This window comes from Ascaphus truei, chromosome 3, assembly GCF_040206685.1.
Source record: "Ascaphus truei isolate aAscTru1 chromosome 3, aAscTru1.hap1, whole genome shotgun sequence".
Taxonomy (NCBI): Eukaryota; Metazoa; Chordata; class Amphibia; order Anura; family Ascaphidae; genus Ascaphus; species Ascaphus truei.
This window is the reverse complement of record NC_134485.1, coordinates 257,089,626-257,106,881: the sequence shown is the minus strand read 5'-3', so window position 1 is coordinate 257,106,881 and position 17,256 is coordinate 257,089,626. Positions and strand designations below refer to the sequence as shown.

Genomic DNA, 17,256 nt, shown 5'->3' with positions numbered 1-17,256 from the left:
GCCAATAATCACCCACGTTTCCAATTTATTTAAAAAAATGTGGTCCTTGACATTTTTGAGGGGATGTTGTGAATATGTATGATAAAGTTCACCGTCTACCTTTTAAATAATAATCTCTCCCAGTATGCATTAGGTGATATATAACTTAAAGAGAAACTACTGGTTTATTCCAATAAGCTCACTGCAGAATTTGACATAATGTGTTTACTGGTTACCGATCTACCAAGGACTTAACACATTTAGCTGTCCTTTGTGCAGATTGTCCCTGGGGACAGATTTGAGGTCAAGCCCATCCAAGATTTACCTTCCACCTTTATGGTGTTTTCTCTTTAAACATCCACCTGGGAACACTTCTTATGTTCTATGCTGTGGCCACAATTTACCAGGGCATCACCTAAAGGAAGTGTTTGTTGCTCTTATGTGACCTCTACTCATTCAATGCCCCGTTTGTTCTTCCAGCAAGTACACTTCCTTTACATTTCCCTAACAAATAACTTGCATTTATGTTTAAGTCTGTTCAATGAAAATTCAACCCTGCATTAACCCTGCTCAAGTCCCTGCAAAGCATATTTTTTACATTTCTAATCATGAAATTGATACCAGACTTGCTCTAGGAAACTCGCTGAAAAAAGTTTTCATGATGGTATCAGTGATATTCTCAAACTAGGCTTCACTGTACCAGTTGTATTTTTAACTGTATTTGAAAGGTCTAGTAGCCATATTGGGTATGAAGAAATGTAGACTCAGTATGGGCATTGCGATACATTAGGGGACCAACATTATAGAGTTATTTATGTACAGAACTTTTGAAACATCAGGTGTACTCTCTACATTATATAAAATTCAGTTTCTCTAGGCCACAACAAGGCCACTCTCACATTTTGGAATATCCAAATTAAAAGAGCTTACAAAAAATGAAATGCTCTAATTTGACCTTTATGTTGTCTCAATCTGAAAATCTTTTACAGCTTGATTGAGTCACTTAAATAGCTCAGTGTCTAAAACTTTAGAGCCTTGAAGAAGAAACCTATGAGGTTTTGAAAAACTCTGTACACACTCATTTTATCTATAAAGAACCTTCATTTTTGTCCCCTAAAGGGTATTACAACTTACAACTAACGGTTTTTTTTTTTTTTTTTTAAACAATCATTTCCATGGGAAACATGAGCAAATGTTAGGTCTTCTACGTGCATGTTGTATACTTTTGGTTGACTTTAGCGTTAATAAAGATAAATATTGTTTGCCCAATATAGCTATAAACGATAAATATCTTCTCACTTTTTATTAGAAAAGTGGTCTTTGGAATTTCTTTTTTTAGAACGTTTTATTGTGTAAGTTTTTATTTTGTAAATCTAACATGCATCTATATACTTGTTGGAAACAAAAGTAAGCATTTTACCTAGTGATGTTATACATGTTTTGTTCACATGGTTTAATGTGTGACAAGATTCAATTTTTTATTTTCTGAATATGTACACCCAGGAAGAAATGGGTAGATTCAAATCTAAATCTGTCACAGACACTTCTTGTAAATGGGTCGGAAAATTCAAAGAGCTCATTATAGGAAGACTACCGATTGTGTTGTAAAACAGTAAATATAGGGCATTGGTTAATCACAAACAAACGTTGCTCTGTAAAGCCAATGTATTCACTTTAACAGCAATGAAAGAGCACATCCCATGGAATAAGAATACAAATTAATTTTATAGGTTAGACACTGTTAAAAATAAGAAAAACATTTTCATGGGAAAAATAAATTTTCCAACACTCCTGGATCCAATCTTCTGGGCAGCTACAGACTCACATAAAAGGTACTTCTCTGGCGCTTGTTAGTCCTACAAAGCAATTCCATTGAGAGGAAATAAACTCCAGACCTTAGTTTTACAAGGCTTGTTCTTTAAACACACCAATAACAAATGACATCCTTCTCTTGTAAACCTATTTGTTGTGACAAATTTGCTCTATACCCAGGGTCTCCTGCAGTAGTTGAGTTCTCGTGAGCCACCAACAGGCCAGATTTTCAGGGCAACAAATCTAAAGCTAAGGCCCCGCTCCCAGAGTCAGCGCACCTGCGCTGCTGACAGGCGGTGCGCTGAGATACACAGACCGCGATCTGCGGTCTGTAGGGAGCGGGAGCCGGAGCGGGAGGTGGGAGGTTTGATCGGGAGGTGGGCGGGAGGTGGGCGGTTTGATCGGGAGGTGGGCGGTTTGACAGGGAGGGGGGGCGCGGTTTGACAGGGAGGGGGGGCGCGGTTTGACAGGGAGGGGGGGCGTGGCTTGAGCGGAGGGACCCGCTACTCTCCCCCCCCCTCCCTCCACGGACTCGGGCTGGAGCTGGAAGGTAAGTTTAAACACACACACGCAGGCACTCATTCATACACGCGCACACACACACACAGGCAGGCACTCACGCACTCATACACACACACGCGCGCGCACACACAGGCAGGCACTCACGCACTTACACACACACACACACACACACACACAGACAGAGGCAGGCACTCGGGCACACACACAGACAGGCACTCACGCACTCAGACACATACACACACAGACAGGCACGCACTCAGACACACACACAGAGAAAGGCACTCACCTGCTTTCACTCCACACTCCTCCCCGCTCCCCGAAGCCTCTCCTCCTCCCGAAGCCTCCCCTCCCCATTGGCTCACAGCCACACACGTCACGCGTCAACGCTAGAAAACACCATTCTGTGGTGTCTCCAGCGGCTGACGCGCTACAGCGTGTAGTGCTCTGTGCAGCCAGGGGGGACCGGGACCGGCTCGCGAGGATTCCCCTGCTGGTGGGGAACTCGCGACCCGCCGCCCGCGCCAACGAGCGCAGCGGGACCGAGGCCTAAGCCAGTTGTGTTTATGATAATTGGAACTAAGTTAATAGGTTAAATAAATATTAATTAGATGGATCTTGTAACCCCTCAAAATGTAGTTTAATGCATTTTACGATTTCTAGCTTGCACTAATAAATGATACAGAAACATGAGGAAATCACGCAAGGCGATAAAGTTCCTAATGTTACATTGTTTAATACATTCTGGGCTTTTTTAAGTATTAGGGAGCTTGGGGTAGATCCCAAAGATGTCCATCTTTAAAACTGTTTCAATATGTCCATCTTTCATTTATTTTAATTGTAGATTAATATGAATGAAATATGAATGCATATTGTTGAGGTATGTATGGATAGACCATATTAGTTCCCACAAACATATCACTTTAATCACTAAAAAACTATAATATAGTTTATGATGTGTTTCAGACATTTATTCGATCTATAATATACAGTATATCTTTGTATGACACGTAACTTTTTTGTAATAAAAGGGTTAAGTCCTATACGCCTTACATTGCTTGTAGGCTATGCCAAGCAATAACAATGATAATCAGGGTGTGGGTGTGAATAAGGGCAGCTTGTGGAAGGTGCTTTATGTCGTATCGTTGTTCCCATGTCGTAACATTAACGGAGGTCTGAGGACAGAACGGAAAAAAGCTAGTGACCTTCTGAGGATCTACCCCCCAGAGAGCTACTGTACATCTAGAGGAAGAAAAGTTATAGTAGCTGCATTGGTCCTGGAGAAGTGTAGATTTGCTGTAGGTTATGATACCTTCCAACGGACCAACATAAGCGTTCTTCATATATGAAATTACAGTGTACAACACTTTTGAAACATCAAATGGCTCTTTTTCAAATGAAATGTGACAGTATAAAATGTACATGGAAGTATAAATGACAAAGAGACCTATGAGGTTTCATAAACTATAATTTCAAATGGGAAGACTGTAACTTAGGGGCAGCGTAGCACAGTATATTAATGGTTAAGCCTGCTTGTTGACCAGTTGAGATGTGACCTACAGTAGTTTATAGGGTTAACTGACCATCTCCAAGTTGCAAAATGGCTGCCAACCTTTGTAATATTTAACTATGAATTAGCTATATTTGAAACATTGTTTATTATGTATTTGTGTGGTTTCTATGTATGTCTATAGAACTCATTTTATGCTTGGGCCAGTAACAAAAACTAAGTGGCCATTGGACAGCATACAATGAGTTAAAGGGCTGCCTTTGTGTGGGATCAGGTACAGTGCTTGGGGACAAGGGTGAGCTGCGGCAGGTTGAGCCCTCCTGCTGGGAGAGTCCACACTTCCAAAGCAGAGACATTGTTCTCCCTGGGCAGCGAGGCGTCTATCTCTGCTGGAGGTATGGAGCTGAAATGATGAACCAGTTGAGTCGTAGCCCTGTCGGCTCTTTTCCCATTTGTCTGTTCTAATTTCCCATGCTCCCAAGCCTTACCCCTGGCGGCTGTCCTTAGGCACTTGTGCCAACCATGGGCCCTGGCTCCTGATTGGCTCAGCAGAGGAAAGGTCTCCGCTTATTTGTCGCCACCTGCGTCTCCATGTTTTCAGATGGAGGGGAAACTATAGAAGCTGATGTTGATCACAGCTCCACAGTTGTTCATGGGTGATCTTCGTGAATAGAGACCAACTAGAAAGTGAATTGTAGACTGGAGAGGTGGTGATCTCTTGAAACTGGGATAGTCTGGGGGACACAGATCGAGGTAACATCAAGGGTAAACTAGCTCCAGCAAAAACCTGATTTAGCGAGCAAGGAGTCCCCTGTACGCCTGTGTTCTGGTGAGTTATTGCCATGTTATTGTATTGTATTGTATGTCTTTATTTATATAGCGCCATTAACGTACATAGCGCTTCACGGTAGTAATACATGTGGTAATCAAATAAATAACAGATAATATAAACTGGTCATGGGAATAAGTGCTTCAGACATAAAAGTAACATTAAGGAAAAGGAGTCCCTGCTCCAAGGAGCTTACAGTCTAATTGGTATGTAGGGAGAACGTACAGAGACAGTAAGAAGGAGTTCTGGTAAGTGCGTCTGCAGGGGTCAAGCTTTATGTATCATGTGTCCAGAATAATCCACAGTGCTATTCATATGCTTCTTTAAGCAAGTGTGTCTTAAGGTGGGTCTTAAAGGTGGATAGAGAGGGTGCTAGTCGGGTATTGAGGGGAAGGGCAATCCAGAGGTGCGGGGCAGTAAGTGAGAAAGGTTCAAGGCGGGAGAGGGCTTTAGATACAAAGGGGGTAGAAAGTAGACATCCTTGAGAGGAACACAAGAGTCAGGATGGTGCATAACGAGAAATTAGGGCTGAGATGTAAGGAGGAGCAGAAGAGTGTAAAGCTTTAAAAATGAGGAGGAGAATTGAGTTTGTGATACAAGATTTGATCGGAAGCAAGGAGAGAGATTTCAGGAGGGGAGACGCGGATACAGATTTAGGAAAGAGTAGAGTGATTCTGGCAGCAGCGTTTAGGATAGATTGTAGGGGAGACAGGTGAGAGGCAGGAAGGCCGGACAGCAGGAGGTTACAGTAATCAAGACGGGAGAGAATGAGGGCCTGAGTCAGAGTTTTAGCAGTCGAGAAACGGGCGTATCTTATTGATATTGCGTAGGAAAAAGAGACAGGTTTTAGAAATGTTTTGAATGTGAGAGGAGAATGTGAGAGATGCATCGAGTGTCACCCCTAAGCAGCATGCTTGGGCTACTGGGTGAATGTAACAGTAATGTGGAAGGAGGTAGTAGGGCCAGGTTTGGGAGGAAGTATGAGGAGCTCTGTTTTTGCCATGTTAAGTTTAAGGCGGCGGAGGGCCATCCAGGATGATACAGCAGAGAGACATTCAGAAACTTTGGTTTGTACAGCAGGTGTAAGGTTGGGTGTTGAAAAGTAAATTTGTCTGTCGTCAGCATAGAGGTGATATTTAAACCCAAGAGATGTTATTAGGTCCCCTAGAGAGAGTGTGTACAGAGAAAAGAGAAGAGGTCCCAGGACAGAGCCCTGGGGTACCCCCACAGAGAGATCAATAGAGGAGGAGGAGGTCCGTTATCTGTACAGTATTGCTCCCTGTCGGCTCCGTCCAGAATAATCTATGTTTATTTAACTCTCTCATTCTGCCTGGTGTTTTGCGATCCCAAAAAGTCTGGTCAAATCTCCTCTGCAGTGAAAAAGACGCCTCATCATGGTTCATTAAAAAATCCCAACTTACGACAAATGAAAAAGAAAAATGGAAAAAGCTGTTCACAGCTAAAATTGAAAAATAGAAAGTAGGAGTATTGACGGACGATTCTATCCGTAACTCATTGGTGCCCCTGATTTAGAAGTGCTGTTCTAGGAACGCATCAAACGATATCAGGTTTCCCCTCTCTCTGCCTCCTGGGTTCGTGGCTGTTGTATCATTCGGCTATTATACTACTATTTGTAGCATATTTGAGCCCAGACAGGATCTTTGTGTATAGGGACAGGCAGCTATATGTATTATTCATCATATTTAGGATCTTGATATCTTTATCCTTGGCCTGATCAGCTATCACTGCTTAGTATCATTCAAATTAATTCTTATGTGGACTTTCTAAATATTGATAGCTTGTATCTGAACCTATGCCATATAGAGGTCCAGATTAAATAGGCTGTATTTAACACAGCGACTCACTGCTCTCTTACCTAGTTTTAACTATACAGTTAGTAACACTGCAGTATTTTTATTTAGTACTGTACATGTTAAGGTTATTGTTCATATGTGTATATGTTTCATTGGTTGAGTCACAGTTTGGAGCACATTATTGCTAGGCAGAACACTATATCATTTTCATGTGTCTGTTACTAGTCAGATAGAGAGACACACTATGATTAAACACCATTATCTCTGGCACGGCAACGTAGTCACATCAGTTGTGGCACAGGTGAACTCTCTAACTAACTGTCTTACTTAGGCTGCGATTATAGTGCCGCCACTGGCACGCTGCAGCGCCCGCCGGAACAAATACCTCATCTCAATGGAGGCGCACATAGTGCACGGAAGGGTGATGGCGCGATCACATTTTGGAAAGACTAAATATTTTGTTTTTGCAAGCGATGGCCGTGTGACGTCCGCGTCACGTGAAGTGGTTCAGCCAATGAGGGAGAACCAGCTTCATGATGCGTCTCCCAGGCCTCTGCCATGCCTCCCCAATCTCCTACAGGCAAGGTACTATAATCTTAGGTGTTTTTATCTGTAGCTGAATGTATTTTAATTTTCTGATTAAAAGGTACACAGCAGGGCCCCGCTTTTCGGCGATACGCTGATACGGCGGCACCGAGAAGGGGGCCGCTATGTCTCCTCAGAGGCTTTGCCGCCAGCATGCGCAAATGTAGCTTGCACGTGCAGAACATAGGTCCCGCGCGCACAAGGCGGAAAATGCCGGGTTGCACATGCGCACAAGAGGGAAAATGGCGGGTTGCGCATGCGCACAAGGGGGGAAATGCTGGGTTGCGCATGCGCACAAGGGGGGAAATGCCGGGTTGCGCATGCGCATAGCTGAAAATTGCCGGTTCCGCTTTCCGGCGATTTTCACTATACTGCGGGCCCTTAGAACGGAACCGCCGTATATCCGGGGCCCTGCAGTATTTAAATTGAGTTCTCATAGGAATATTATTACATCATATCAATGACAGTAAAGTATAAGATGTTTACATCACTGGATGTGCACCAATTGAGAGGAGTTGCTTTTCTCTCAGCTACCTTCTTGAGCATGTTGAAAGTCCAAGAACAAGAAGTAAACATGCACAAAAGCGGGGTTAGTAAGCAATATTTCATATGTCAAATTAGAAACAGCATGCACTGAAAGGGTGTAATGTATTATTAAATAAAGCAATACTTAATGGAGCAGGTCCCCTTGGCCCTCTTGATAATAGGTGTGAATCAGGGGGTCTCGGAGCTGAACCGCTTTTATTTCAGTTCCGGGGTTGCCCTGATTACCGAGATACCTACCTACTTACTTACATGGGTAATTCAAATGATATTTTGTTTTCCCTGGGGAGATGCTACCGGCGGTACCTTCACCGGTTAGTATCTCAGGAACCAGCAGACTCCCGGACCTAAAAATAACGCGGCTCAGCTCTCCAGACCCACACGCCCACAAACATGCAAACATCGGGGGTGGGGGATGCGGGGGCAAAAGAAGGCAAGCCTGTGGAACTGCACTTTTAATACAGTCTAGGTTGATAAGTTAGGCGTGTTCCAAAGCAGTCGTCCAATTTAAAATGACCCACCAAGTGATTTGTTGAGGATTGCTACGCTTAAAGATACATTTTAATTTGTAAGTGGATACTGTTTCTTATTTGATGTATTGACATTTTGCTTACTAATACCAGGTTTGGGCTTTTTTGGTTCTTGTTTTGTGGGGGCTCTCTACAACAAATTAACACAACTTATCTCAGAGAACTTTCTATGTACGTAATAATATATTCTATGTAACCCATATAGCGGTGATGGGTTACACAGTTCTGTACATCAGAGTTTACAGTAAAATTGAATAGACGTGAATGTATAGTTGGCTGTGCATTATCCTGATTTTCACTGTATTGTATAGGGGCCATTCTGCATTAAACAGTGCACAAAAGATCTGCTTATAAATAGAATGTCTTCAACTGGTATTTTTCTGTGAATTCCTCTAAAAAGTAGCATTTTTTTAATTAGCCAAATTGCCAAAAACCTCACCAAAATGTGGTCAATTTTGCCAAAAAAAATCACTTTTTACCAGAAATGTGTGAAAATAGTAGTATACTGTATAAAGGGTCCTGCATATGGACTTTGATGCTTTTTTTTCACTAAAATTGAAAATGAAAGTGCAAATTTTACTACATGAAAACCTCTTATGATATATCAAAGGAGACATAGAGTACTTTTGCTTCATGCTCTGTTTCATTCAGTATTATCACCTTTTGTTATTAACCTTAGCCTTATTGAGCTTGGTTTACAAGTCTCCAATGTCATAAAGTCGAGCCCTGGACCAAGCCACCTTGATGAGAAACATCTGCCCATGAATGATCCCACTGGCACTGCACTTCCTTTCCCAGACTAAGTTATACAATATGTGACATAAAGCACAGACAAACATAAGGGTAAAAATATTGCACATTTAGACAATATAAAGGAAAATGTGCACAATTCAGAAATAAAAATCTTGACCAAAGGATATTTTAGGCTTTGCTAATTTGAATATCCTTGCTGTGTGTGGCATGAGCCACATAAGCCTGAGAGTCATCAATTTCCCTGCATATTCAAATTGGGGAAATATATTCATAATATACATATGAATGGTACTCTGACTGGGACTCTCTCCACATCCACAGAGTCTCCATCATTGCCCAACAGTGTTGAGACCCAGGGGTCTGTTACATCTGGTCTCCCTCTTCTCTTCATCGGGGACTGGAGCAGCAGTTGGGCTGGACAAAGGACAACTCTTCAGCAGGGGTGGGTTGCTTTGCCACTACTGTCCATGGTTCCCCTTCAGGTGGTTGTTCCAGGGAGGGCAGGACATCTGTACACCCACCTCTAACCCCTAAGGCGTCACCTGGACTGTGGTATCCTGGACACTCTTCCACTGACACCAGGAGTGAGAGGCCACAGTACTCGAATAGCACCCTCCCTTGTAGAGGTTCTCCTTCTGGTTAGCAACAACAGAGAAACAGCACCTGTAGGGAAAGCCTTCCCTCCCTTCTCCTTAGTTGTAGGCCTCCAGGGAGGATGTACAGTAGCACATGCCAGTATCTGCATCCATCTCAGTGTAACTGCAGACAGACTCTGACTTGTCACTCTCCTGAGGATACTCTGGTGAGTTGATTCTTCCGGCCTCCACCCAACTGTTCCTCTCCTACTCCTCAAATTCAATGCATCCTAGTTCCCAGTATGTCACTCTATAGTATTTTCGTAGGCTCTGGTAGGCACAGTCTTGTTTGCAGGATCAGCTTGCAACATGGTTGCAACATGCCCCAGATGCAACTTGCACAATTACTTTTGCAAAATAATTTTTAAAAGGTGGGAAATCCTGGCAACACGCCAACTCCTCTAATATAGCAAACAGTGTCCCAGAAACCCCCAAAAGAAACAAGAATAAGAAAACACTTCTTCTTTCTGTCTTTTCTTGCCCAGCCCCAGAGCCTAGTAGATGTGTGGGGACCATCTCATGCAATCTTCCCATACTTTCCACCCCTTCCACCGCAACTGCTCTTTCTCGCCTTAAACCTTTTTCCCTCACTGCCCCTTACCTGTGGAACTCCGTCACACTCAGTATACACCAAGCACCTTCTCTCCCCACTTTTAAGTCAAACCTTAAAGCTCAACTCCTAAATGAACCATTTCAATAGCCCAGACTAATGGCTACTGTCTCACACCCACAGTCGCTCCTACCAACCATTGTGACCAAGCACTGCCATCTACTCCACTTATTCTTCCACCTACTGTCTCTGTAAATCTCCCAACATACCACTTAGATTGTAAGATCTCCGGGGCAGGGATTTCCTTTTCTATTGTCTGATTTTGTTTGCACATATTTTATTATAATTTCCTGCACTCTATTGTCTTTTGTAAAGTGCTGAGTGCATTGTAGGCGCTATATAAATAGGGATATACATTATGTTTTATATAATATAATCGCTCCAAGAAGAAAAGCCCCAGTTAATGTTAACTCGATTCACTTTGTTTCAAGGCTCCTAAAGGGTGCAATTATAATGTCATAATTCATTTATCCTGGATTTATAATCTAAAAAAAATAAAAACAAGATGTAAAGTGAAAAGTTTACATTTTGGGGCAACACTAGCTTTCCCCTCATTCCCCTTTTCACCTTGTTTATAATTGTACTCTAATTTTATGATCCAATGGTCAGTTCAATTTAATAGGTACCCCACTGGCAAATTGAAGCAAAGTGTGCTTGATATGTACTTTTTTCTTTGGAAATTGTACTTATTTGGTATTTGTAAAGCTCATAACGCCCTTTGCCTCTGATATTATGAAGTTTCTGCAGCAATAAATGTTTGACTTTTGAACTCCTGTCTTCAGTAGTAATGCAATTGACTCCTTCACAATCCAAATCACTTTTAACTGTCCAACAGTAACAGTAGTGCAGTAATAACAGTAGTGCAGATCAATTACTTATTTTGCTCTGCTATCTCTTAAGAGTGGGAGTGGATGAGAAAAGAGGCAGAATAATGATGATGGTGCGGAGGCCTCCTATTGGTCTATGATTTGGCAAACATTTTTTTCCCTTGGAGGGAGATTTAAACGCAGTAACTTCAATGGTATGTCGGGAATCAGTGGGTCCCGGGAGCTGAAAATATTGTGGTTCAACACTGGAGATTGCTGCTGAAACTTGACTCGTGTTCTGTACCATTAATTCCATTCAGGATCAGCAGAACTGTCCCCTCAAAAGAGAAGCATAACCAACTTCTTAGCATGCTTAACCAGTGACCATTATTTTTGGACAAAATATAACTGGTAATCTGTCTCATACAGATAAATGCAAATGTCCAATATTTGCTCTGCTGTCTATTATGAAAGGGAGTGGATGAGCAAAAGGAGGCAGAAAAATACTTCCTCTTGGGTTCTGTTGTAGTTTCCTGCCCCACATGAGACAGTTAGGGAGGGCCAGCCCAAGAGTATAAAGCATTGGGACAGGTAGAAGAGACGTGGAAAGCAAACCGATAAATATTTTTTATATAATGTATACAAACCCTCCACAAATAAAAAGCCACCTTCTTAACTTTTTGTACAAGAAGTAGATGCCAGACTCCAAGAAGGCCATCTACAGTAGGTGATTGGCTGCACTATAACTATGTTTGCTGGGGTTTTCTTGCTTATTACTCACATCCCATAAGATAAGGTGCACAATAAATAAACCTATGTAGGGATGTATGTATGAGTCCTCTGTATTTTAAATGTGAGTAGGGGGGGGGGCTATCAACGTGGCGAATAGACTGTTGTTCATTAGTTTTTGAGACCACATACTGTAGGTCCCTCATTAACATTTAAAAGTTGTCTGCAGAAACAACATACAACAATGTTGTATTTACATAAGTATAAGTTTTACATTATTACCATACTTGGTCTCGGTGGCAGAGAATATAGGGGCTTCTGTTAGAATTACTAGAGGGACACCAGACTGCTTAGATGGGGGTAATGCAGGGTACTTGTGCCAACTACAAATGTGATCTATCAAATGTAAGCTGACAGGTAATTGACAGGTACTGTTAGAGGGTATAAACGGAGGACCAAGGGAGGGAAGTAATACCCTGAGTTCATGGCACTGTGCTGAATAACCTTCACTGTATGTAACACTTGGGAGTCAGAGGATTTTTATTTATCAGATGTAATCTGCTGCTACAAGGAATATGAGCCTTGGATGAGTGCTGCTATACAGTATCTCCACAACAAACATTTTCTGATTCATTCCCCATACAGTACCTGGGTTGAGCACTCTACCAGCCACATACTGTGTTGTGGTCCCTCAAGCTATTTTAGTCTGTTCTAATGATGAAGTGGGTATATGGTATTTGCAATACATTTCAACAACTATGTAAACTTCTAAAACGTTGCTAAACTTGTGACAAACAGATACTCAGTTATTTTTTAGATACAGTTTTACACACAAAAAAGTTGTGTTTTTCTAGTTGTGCTGTGTTTTGTATTATTTGTAGCTTTTATCAATCATCTGTGTCCTTTCTATTGAAACGTAAAATTGTACAATGAACTCACAGTATGCCAATCTGCTCAATAGTAAAAATGAAATATTGCTAAGAAATAAATGGCTTTTAGTCAATTATATATAAATAAAAAAAAAGGTTATACAGTGACAAATTACAGAATCGTTGGGAATATCCCAGAATAAAGTTGATTTGATCCCAGTAGAAACAGTTACCTTTATAATGGCATCTATATTGGAAACACCTACTGATTTGCCTTTGAAATTACTTTCATAAACTTAGAGTAGGGACTCTACTGTATGACACAATGTTTTACTCTAAGGACAGTGCCGTCCCATGTAATAGAACAATGCATTAGTGCAGGTCCTGGAACAATGGAAAAGAGAGAAGGGAGCAGACTGCAAACAATCCCTCAGACCTCAGTGACAGTCCTATTGCTGCTCTCAAGCCCAACACAAGTGCTGTACCACCAGTTAATATCCAGAGGCTGGAGTCAGTGTCCTGTATGTTTCATTATAACAAAGTACAAGTGATGTCATTTTCCCCCACAAAGATCAGCAGAAATTTAAAGAAGTTAAACAAAGTGCAATTCTGCTACTGTATTTGCAGTTTAAATCAAGGGAAAACGTGCTAAACCGCAATCGCTGTGAGTGAGGATAAGGCATTAGGTTATCTAGTAATGTATCATTTATGTCCGTGCACTACAAATACACATCCCTACATGACCACAGCAATTGTCCTTTAACTATGTATCTATCTAGGTGCAGTATTTCTGAATCCTTGCAAACACTTTCTAGCTTCCTAGAGAGAAGTGTTCTGAGGATCCTGTGAGTCAGTAGCAATAATAGCCCTACCCTGGGGTCAGCACAAGATGTGTGGTGCTGGTGTGAGTGCTGTGCTCAGTGGGTGCACTCACCGCGGACTCGGTGCTACTGAGCCCCTGCAGGAGAAGCAGCGCTGCCAGCAGCTCCCAGCTCATGGTCCTGCCCCGGGCACTGTCTCCTGCCAGTCACAGATACACGGATCAGTGGGGAGCAGCTTGCGTTCCTCTTCTGCTTATCCTCTGGATACCGGGGTGAAACCTGACATCATCTCCTTACCGCTCCCCCTCGTCAAGATTAAATGAGCTAAGGAGAAAGGGTGTACAGTTTGTTGGCGCGGTCAGCCCACCCCCTGTGTGAGATGTGACTCCTTCCCCACCCTCTTCATACAGGACCTTCACTTTAATGAGCCTGCAGCATCCAGCGTCCTGTTTGCTGCACATAAGTCTAGAGAGGACCCGGGCAGCACTCACAGGTTGTTACTGCAGGGCTCTGAGCTCACTGCACTGAGGCGCTGCTGCTGCTGCTGCCCCAACACCCCCCGGCTGGATCAGCTGCACAGAGATGAGAGCAGCGGATCCCTGATCCATGCAGAGCTGGTAAGTGATGGGAGAGCGGAGCAGATAGAGGACCAGCGGGCTAATGCAATGGTAGTTCAGAGAACCGCTGCCTTTGCTGCCTTCTACTATTTAATTGGTGAAAAGTCAACTTCATTTTAATGACATAGCTATTGTTTTTTCTCAGGAAACGTGTGTTTGAATAAGTGCCTTATAAGTGTCTTATATGTTCTCCCACACATTTAGCAACCAACCTTGTGCATATTATACAGAGAGAGAGAGAGCTTGCACTGTATATACATGGTTACAATGATAGTATTCTCTTGCACTTCAGCACAGGGCTGCTTCCAGTTATGTGGGTTGTGTTTAGGAGAGACCCGTTGGAGTAGGCGTCTTCTTGGGGAATATTCTCTGCAAGTAGAAACTGCACCGGATACCAAAACCTCTGGCAACCTATTATTGCCTTGTTATAGCAATGTAGATATTTGCTTTGATCAACGTCCTTTCATGATCAGAGCCTCATCCTGTTTCTACCACACTACAAAGGTGAAGTAGAAACCTTCCTAAATGATCCCCTATGCTAACCAAGGTGCAGACAGATCTAGAAAGGGGAGATCATTGGTGATACATGGAGGGGATGGGGTGTTGTTATTTTCCCATTATAAAAGAATAAACGGGTGACTGATCTCCTTGTGCTGTGAGTTCAGAACTCAAGGGTTTGCAGATTTGAGAAGTAATCCCCCCCAAATCATCATACATAGCCCTAATCATAGAAAAAAAAGATGTATGGGCTGGTTGAACTACAGTACATTTAAACATCTTATCATTCGCAGGTCTCAAAATATAGATAGGTGCCACAAGTACTGTATATCTGCATTTTTACTAAAGCCCAATGTGTGTGCACATTTTAAATGTATGTACTGTACTGCATTTTTAACAGGCACCTTTGTCAGGATGGGTATGCATATTTACTCTAATCCTGATGACTGCCCTATGCAGGACCAAAACACTATTTTTTCTGTCTATGGGTGCATTGTTATGTGATGTTTTAATAGAAAATTACTTTTTCTAGAACAGTGAGTGGTATCTGTATTATGTATTGTTTACCTTTGACAGGGAATCTGTCCAGGATTTGTTATCATTATTAAGGGTGCTTATATTTAGCTTAGTAACCCACCAATTTGATATTTATTTAAAATGACTAATAGATACATTGATGTCCGAATGCGTGACTGTAAATTCTGCCCAATGTAAATTCAGTGAAAGCTGAATGTGTAAAGATTATATGAAACTGTCTATTTAGATTGTCCTGAGACTGGCAGATCACCGACCTGCAAGAATACAGCTCCTACAAGAATGGTAAGACCTCAAGACACTAAAGGATTCCCAGGAAGCAGCAGAAAAATGAAGAGTTTGCATCTTGAAAACTATTCCATTCCATGGTAAGTACTGAGGATCACAGCACTCACACAAAGCAAGTTATACAGAGCAGTACTAAAGTGAAAGCACTCAGTTTCATAGCACCTTTTTGTTTATGTTTATTAGGCTTTATTTTCTCAAATTAAATCACATATATTTTCTAACATATAACTATAATAATTAAAGCAGCAATCCCCCATACTACTTTATTTTTTTCATTTTAACGTCCTTTGTTTTACAACGGGGCTCCCTTGGAGCTGGACATCGCTATTTTCCAGTTTCCAAGATTAAAATCCCTGTTATCAGGTTTTTAATCTCCTTGTAGGGGAAACAAAATGGCTGCCATATCTCAGAGCCAATAGGAAGCCGCAATGTAATCTAAGGCTTTCAATTGGGCAGCCGCCCATTTCAATACCCTATAAGAAGCAGAAAATAATACCTGCAATTTACCAGTTACGTATCACGCGAACCCCAGGGTCCCTGTAGCTGAATAGCGCCATTCAGTTCAGGGAAGCCCCAGGGTTTCAATCCTGTAAAAAAAAATGTGCTTTAGGGAAGATTGATGCTTTAATAATAATATATTATTGGATGACAATGTTAGTACTGAATGCTTTTTTAGGGATGTGTGTAATTAGGAGGATACAAATTAAATAATAGTAAAGGCAATTTGTATAAAGAGTATATTTTTGGTCAAAACAAGTAGCATTGCACCAATAGCATATTTTAAACTTTCAATGTTTTTAATGCATATATCTGTTTTTTGTTTAGGTTTGTGCTGCTTGTTGTGCTGATAACTCTGTTTGCTGAAAGAGTTAATGCAGTAAGTATATGTAGTGTTTTAGAAGTAGTTTTTTTAAGACTAACTCAAACACTTTCAAACTTTCAAATACAGTACACTTTATTATCGGTCTGGACAAGAATTAAACCTTTACACATTTTAGCTGAAGTAAGCAAGCTCAAACAAAGAGCCTTAGTGTAGCATTTCAATTATCTAAAGCTAAGTCCCCGCTAGCGCTGAGCGCACTCATGCTTGGAGAGTGATCCAAGCATGAGCACCGGGTGTCCAGCTTGGACGCGGGTGCGGGGGAGGGGGCACTGCGGTAGTTGAGTGCACGGTAAGTATAGGTTTTTTGTTTACCTAAGCGCCGATTCCGGGTGAGCGTGTGTGCCCGTGCACGAGCGCCGCGCACCGCTTGAGTGGGGACTTACATATATCTATATATGTAAGTCCCAGCCGCCTAACAGTCACATGTAATCAGTATGAACATGGTGCAGTAAATGAAATACTACCCACTTCCAAATCTCTATATCAGGTTTTTTTTTTTATAAAAAAATTCCCTTCCCCCTCCCCCAAATTATTAAGTCTGTTCCAATAATTCGTTTCTCACCACCATTCCATGCTGCTCTTTTTAATTTAGCCGATCCACATTCCCCCAAACTCTGGAGGGTACCTGGTTCCCAGAAATGTAGCACTTTTTCACCAGTGGAGACATACAGTAATGGCCGCTGGACTCATTCCGGCGCCCAATAGAAAGCCAGGAGATCTGTTAAGGTCCAGCTTCTCCTTACTATGAGGTAGGTCCCTAGCCATGCGTGCTATCAGTATGATGCAGTGACCCAACAATACATGACCAGGGAGGGCAGCCTATTGGCCAATGCAAAGACGGTAGAGGGGCCAGTCGGTACAATGAGTGCAGGGTCAGGTACAGCAGTCCATTGACCCAATGCAGAGCAGCGGGTGAAGATCAATGCTGGTTGCTTGGGTTTAGGGGCCCAGAAGCGTGAGAAACAATCTCTGACATAACCATGTAACTGGAAAACCAGGTGCATGAAATTCATGCAAATTTCCTCAGATTTGACAGGACTGTAAAGGGACAAAATGAATATTATATAAATAAACCACAAATGTTCCCAGCAC

General features: G+C 42.1%; 2 protein-coding genes across 2 annotated transcripts in view; one reads left to right on the top strand and one right to left on the bottom strand.

Annotated features, from left to right (window-relative positions):
* Positions 1 to 13,714, bottom strand: part of COL4A1 (collagen type IV alpha 1 chain) — a 168,858-nt gene extending 155,144 nt beyond the window's left edge. Inside the window, exon 1 of the mRNA XM_075590710.1 lies at positions 13,458 to 13,714. Coding sequence (XP_075446825.1) covers positions 13,458 to 13,520 — 63 coding nt within the window. The 5' untranslated portion in view covers positions 13,521 to 13,714. The remainder of the gene's footprint in view (positions 1 to 13,457) is intronic.
* The window catches only part of COL4A2 (collagen type IV alpha 2 chain), a 237,402-nt gene continuing 233,647 nt past the window's right edge, over positions 13,502 to 17,256 (top strand). Inside the window, exons 1-3 of the mRNA XM_075590709.1 lie at positions 13,502 to 13,961; positions 15,223 to 15,361; positions 16,107 to 16,158. Coding sequence (XP_075446824.1) covers positions 15,276 to 15,361; positions 16,107 to 16,158 — 138 coding nt within the window. The 5' untranslated portion in view covers positions 13,502 to 13,961; positions 15,223 to 15,275. The remainder of the gene's footprint in view (positions 13,962 to 15,222; positions 15,362 to 16,106; positions 16,159 to 17,256) is intronic.